Source organism: Carcharodon carcharias, chromosome 22, assembly GCF_017639515.1.
Source record: "Carcharodon carcharias isolate sCarCar2 chromosome 22, sCarCar2.pri, whole genome shotgun sequence".
In the NCBI taxonomy this organism is placed as follows: domain Eukaryota; kingdom Metazoa; phylum Chordata; class Chondrichthyes; order Lamniformes; family Lamnidae; genus Carcharodon; species Carcharodon carcharias.
The window spans coordinates 23,310,730-23,316,729 of NC_054488.1; the positions used below are offsets into that span (position 1 = coordinate 23,310,730).

General features: G+C 47.2%; 1 protein-coding gene across 1 annotated transcript in view; it reads left to right on the plus strand.

Moving 5' to 3' along the window:
- LOC121293649 (galanin receptor 2b-like) overlaps positions 1-5,234 on the plus strand; it is a 149,630-nt gene extending 144,396 nt beyond the window's left edge. Inside the window, exon 2 of the mRNA XM_041216817.1 lies at positions 4,487-5,234. Coding sequence (XP_041072751.1) covers positions 4,487-5,234 — 748 coding nt within the window. The remainder of the gene's footprint in view (positions 1-4,486) is intronic.
- Positions 5,235-6,000: the final 766 nt, after the last annotated feature.

The window sequence follows — 6,000 nt, forward strand, 5'->3', positions numbered from 1 at the left end:
ACCAGTGCGGAGACACACACCTCGGTGGGACCTAGTTCTAGAGTAGGCTCGGGGTCACAAACTGGTGAGCACAGCACACAATCTGGTCCACAGCACCCAAAGTAGGTGGCACTCGGAAGATTGCTGGAGACCAGGATTTTGCTGCGTCTGAGTCATGTTGAGCCTCTAGACTTGGTCCTAACTCAGTTGGTGGAACTAAAGCGATAGTCAGGGGAATATCAGGAAGCGTTGTCAGCTGCTTTCAACAGATTGCAACATACGATAGAGGAATCTGCCCTCATTCAGTCTGAGGTTATAGAGCTGGCATGCCATTGCACCGAGGTCAACACTGATAGGATGGCAGCTGCCATGGAGACCTCGGTCCAGGACATAGTGTCTGTGCTTCTGCAGGAGTTGCACTCTATTGCTGTAGGCATTGGTGGCATATAGCATGCCTTTGCATGAGGGGCCTGGGCAGCTCGATCTCAATCCAGCTGGCCATTTTTCTCAAGGAGCAGCCCAGGGCCATCCATCCAAATGACCCTGGGAGTGTCCAGCTGATCCCAATCCCCTCTTACTGTGACTCCATCACCTCCTGTCCCACCGCAGGAGACCCAAAGCATGTCTGGGCCCTTCGGGTCTCAGCCCTCCAGAGGACGCCTGCCAAAGTCATCACAGGCATCAGGGCTTGGTGGTCAGCAGGCTGCCTCCATCTCTGCTGTGGATGTCAGGGATGCACTAAGACGTAGTAGTAGGGTTAGGAAGATCAAGAAATAGAAGCACAACTGTGGCATGAATGTTCACCACATGTATATACTTCTCTGCACTGTAAATAGAAAGGAACACATTTTACATCTCTTCTTGTGTATGCCTCCTCTTTAGGCAGAGCTGTGTTGTATTCAGTCAGGTGTAACACCATGGTTCCTCCCTCTACTTATCACAGATGTTACTATCGTGTGTCGCTGTTTGATATTGTCTGCACCCATCTCACCACAGTGTGTGTCCATTTTCCTTGATCATTCCCAACATCAGTGAGGCCTCGCCCTTAATGTAAAGTGTTCTTGTTGAAGGCACCTCGTTCACATGCTTTGCTGGGTCATGTCATGTACGTTCTTGGCTGTGTATTACTGAGCTGAGATGTTCACCCGACTCGGCTGCATTCTTGAAAGGTGAAGGTGTAGTGTAGAAGGATAGATGTTGAAATGCCTGGAGAGTAGGAATAGTTCCTGCAATCCCATGTACTCTCTTTCATCTGGCAAGGTTATCAATCTATGGGCCCATTCTCAGAGTTTGTGTGCTCTCTTTTCTGCCCTGCATGTTGAAGGCTCTTTGAGTGTACATCTGTTAAGCTCACCAATAAGTGTGAGCATCTTCCCATTTTAATGAGCTGGAGATCTGCCCATTAGAGCCACATTATTGTCCTGGCGTTTGAACATAAAACATTGAACATTTCCCACCTTGCAGTTGTCTGTATCACACCCACAAGGCTCTCGTCACAATGTAGCGATGCAGTGTTGGGCCATACCTTCTGCTTACTGTCCCCTCACTTAAACACCTGCCAAGGTCAGCGATGATAAATCCAAATGGTAATGTGTTGCAGTCAATGGAGCCTTTGAGTGTGCTCTCGATGTACATCAAGCTTTGGCCAGGCACTTGGATGTGCTGCTTATAAGACTACGCTTGTTGGAATACAGATAAGGGCAAATGTTTAGTGAGGGAGTTAGATTATTTCAGGGGGGCTGAGGGTTTTGCTATATGAGCCTGCCAGCACCAAGAATCTGAGCTCCTGTTTTTAATGGAGATCAGCAGCTTTTCCAGCCCTGCACTTTATCTTGGCTTTGTTCTCACTCTGGGGAATTTCCACACATGGAACAAGGAGATCAATTAGTGGCAGGATTCGGGATTAGTCTCGCATGAATTGAGCTTTATTGTTTATTGTCTTGATTCCCTGCATTGTCATTAAATGGCTCCTAACATTTCTCAGCTGTGCATTACTCCTCATTTGGTAATACCGAGTTCAGTTGGGTGTCTCTTTAATCGGCCTCCCAATGCAGTGCAGCACGCCTCCTCGAGGCCCTCAGAGCCCTCCCCACTAGAATTATCTCTTGGTTTCATTCTTTATTGTGCCATCGCTTCAGTTTTCAAGATAGCGGTGCTGAGGGTCAACTACCAGACCCTCCTGTATGTGTGGAAACCCCTCCTATTGTATCGGAGAAGCATAATATTCAGGTTTCCCTGCCTCCAATAACTCTTGGCCCTCCCTCTGTAATCCTTAATCCCATTGTAATGGTGGTGGATATCCCTGCATGACTCCCTGAATTATGTAGATGTGCCTGTGCCCCAAGTAGACCTCACCCCTCCCCATCCTGAGCCTATTACACAGTGACATATAGAGACCCCCCTCATGAGACCTTTGAGTGCCTCTGCACTACCTTTTCTTCACCCAAAGATTGCAGATGCCTCCCCTGACTGTGACTGTGCCATTTGCAGCCAAGTATTATGTCAGAGACCCCACCCAGACTAACACGTGGATTGTTACGACCACAACCTGTGCACAACATGCCGGACACAGCTGACACTGGACTGACATGCCCTCCGCCTTCCTGGACCGGGACAAGGACAGTCTTTGCAAGGTCAGCAATGTAAACTGAAGCACTCCTTCGCTCCACGATCCTCACATTCTGGTCCCAGCTTGCTTATGACCTTCTGTAAGAGACTCTTTCCCCATTGTGGTCCAGAGGACGCTTCCCCTCTGCAAAACCCCAGTCACGCGTGAGTACAATCTTTCCCAGTCTCCCCCCTCCCGCCCCCACACAAGTTGAGCGCTTGTCCTGCAGCACATTGCAACCCACTTCTGCCTTACCATTGGTCTGGTATATAGTGCCTTGCTTCTGAAAGCCCCCTGACAGCCATATGGTGCTGCCTGCAAAACCTGGAGGTGCTGTGAGCGCTCTGCAATTCAATGTGGTCGAACAAACCTCAAAGTTACGAATGCAGTTTGCCAGGTACACGTTGCTTGTATATGATGAAACACGCCGGTCTAATTAGGCAGCAGCGTGGCCTATTGATACAGCGTGGGGTGGCGGGGGTGATTCCGGTGAAGGTCCTTTATAATGGGTATTAATGACATTCAAATCTATTCAAATTGTGTTCCCAACATGGAAATGTGCACCGCCACTGAGCTCTGTAGCGGATGATCGCTGTAGACCTCGTTTCACGCCGGCATCAAACTGATTCTTTTGCTCCAGCGATACTTTACATTCCCACCTTCCATGAGGCCCATCTTGGGAGGGAGCAGAAAATCCTGCCCACAGTCTCAACCCAATCTCAGCCCGGGGAGAAGGGCAGGGAGTTTTTCCCATGAGACAATCCTGACAATTTTCAAGGTCAACAGATTTTTGGACCTAGAAATGCTGACAGTTTTGCAGTGCTCAGGTCCAGCAGCAACCTCTGCTGCTGTTCCTACTCATAGACATGGGGGAGGGGTCATGTAGAGTGTTCTTTTGTTGGGATGGGGCAGAGCTGTGGTAACTTCTGAACAATGATTTCATGGGAGTCTGAAGGCATATTTGCAGAGGGATCTTGGAATTGGAATTTCTTAGTATTTACAGGGGGTAGGGTGAGAGAATCACTGTTCCAGAAAAGCCTGCAGACAGGGTGCTGTATTTACCCCATTACTCATGTAATTTGGAACCAGCAGTAATCTTCGCTTTGGGTGTGTGCAGAAAGCCTTATAGGTGCGCATTGTCCACTGGTTACACACTTGTCTTTCCCCTTAGGCCAGCAGGATTTCACCAATATTCCAAAGTGAAGATTACTCTCCACTGACCCAGTTCTCTAAACCGCCACCAACCCCACCCACCCACACCCCCCACCCCCCCACCCCCTTCGCCCCTAGGAAAGGCAAAGTGATTTGGAGAAGGATTTCAAGGAGCCAGAGGAGGATTAGTGAATATTCAAGCTCCACTGATAGGGCATGAAGAGATATGAGGGAAATGGTAATCCAGAATGTGAGGCTATAAACTGGAACCTATGATTGGAGAACTTCATTTAGAAAGGGTTGAGTGTGGAGGGATGTATTTGAAGATGAGGACAATCAATCCATCAGGGCACATGAACCAAATGGAGTTTTGCAAGGGTCATGGTACAGAGCTGGTGAGAGAGACCTTGGAGTACAAAGTTCTGAATTAACTGAAATATGTGGAGCTGGGATCCCTCAAGGACCTGGTTCATGTCTATCTTTGCCCAGGTGCCCTGATTTGTAACAGTGTGCACGGTGCATTATCAGTAATATATTTAACACAATTCCCTGGGTACTTGATAGGCTGTATCCACTATAAGAGGGTGAAATATGTCTAAGGTGATAGTGGACAACTGATTACCAATTTACATGGCCACCTTATTACCAACCAAGACAAATTTAATCCCCTAAATCTGTCACAATAGTCTTTTGTCTGAAATTATAGTTTGATTAAACCCGTGTTTTCTGACTTCTCCTGTCTTGCAGGTATCTGGCAATACGCTACCCACTGCGATCCCGGGAGCTGCGGACTCCCCGAAATGCCCTTACAGCCATCTGCATCATCTGGGGAATCTCGCTTGTCTTTGCTGGCCCTTACCTAAGCTACTACCAAGTGATCCACTACAGAGACATGACACTCTGCTTCCCAGTCTGGGATGATTACAGACGCAAGATTATGGACCTTTCCACCTTCATCTTTGGGTACATCATCCCGGTGTTGATCCTGAGCCTTGCCTATACCAGGACCATCAGATATCTCTGGACTGCCGTGGACCCTATCGAAGACATGTCTGAGTCCAAGAAAGCCAAGCGCAAGGTCACTAAGATGATTATCATCGTGGCTGTCCTGTTCTGCTTCTGCTGGCTGCCCCATCACCTGGTTATCTTGTGTTTCTGGTTTGGCCACTTCCCACTCAACCAGGCCACCTATGTCTTCAGACTCTTGTCGCACTGCATGTCCTACGCCAACTCCTGCCTCAACCCCATCGTCTACGCCTTAGTATCCAAGCACTTCCGCAAAGGCTTCAAGAAAGTCTTCAACTGCCTGTTGCGGAAAACAGTCGTCAATAAAGTGCACCTGGTCCAAGTGGCCCACACGGAGGCTGGCTCTACCGAGGCACTACACATCAGTGAACACAACAATCCAACAACCAGTCGGCAGTGGAACCAGCCAGATCCTACAGGGCACAACATGTCGCCACCAAGAACCTTCCTGGCCTTCAATGTGACCTAAGCTCCTGGAAATGAGCCAGGGGCTGAGGCAGAGTGACCTGATTAGATGGATTGCTTTGTATTCCAAAATCTCCCACACAGAGAACATGCAAAAATTTTAAAAAAAGAATTTGTAATGCAAAAGCCAAAAAACAAAACTAGTCCAGGTACCATTAGAAAGAGAGAGATGGTAAAGTAGATAAAACGTGGCTTGTCACATGACCAGTGTAAACATTTTAACACACAGGAATCTATTCGGATATGGATTCTGTCAACTGAGTGAGATATTATAAGAAAAGCTTGTCTGAAGTCCCTGTTCTGAATGTTGTGTGTGTGTGAATCTTCAGAAATAACACACGTTATTTTACTGTTATCTATACAACACTGGAACAATGAAACTACAACTACAGAATAGGGCAGGATTTACTGGCATAGTGATAGTTGTGAAATGCTATTGATTGCTTGATGAATTTTGTTTGCTTACTCCCACTCTGTCAAATAGCAGCCAGTGGCATCAAAGTGTACACAACACACTTAAGCTTAGAGTGTTAAATTACCAGGACAGGTTGTATAAATTTAGCTTGTATTCCCTCGAGTTTAGAAGATTGAGGTGATCTGATTGAGGTGTTTAAAAGGTGAACAGATTTTGATTGCTTAAATAGAAAAAATCATTTCCTCTACTGGGAGAACTGCCTATAAGCAGCTTATATTTCACCTCTTTTCTATTTTTACTTAGTTCTGTTGAGGAGTCATACAGACTCAAAACGTTAACTGTGTTCCTCTCTGCA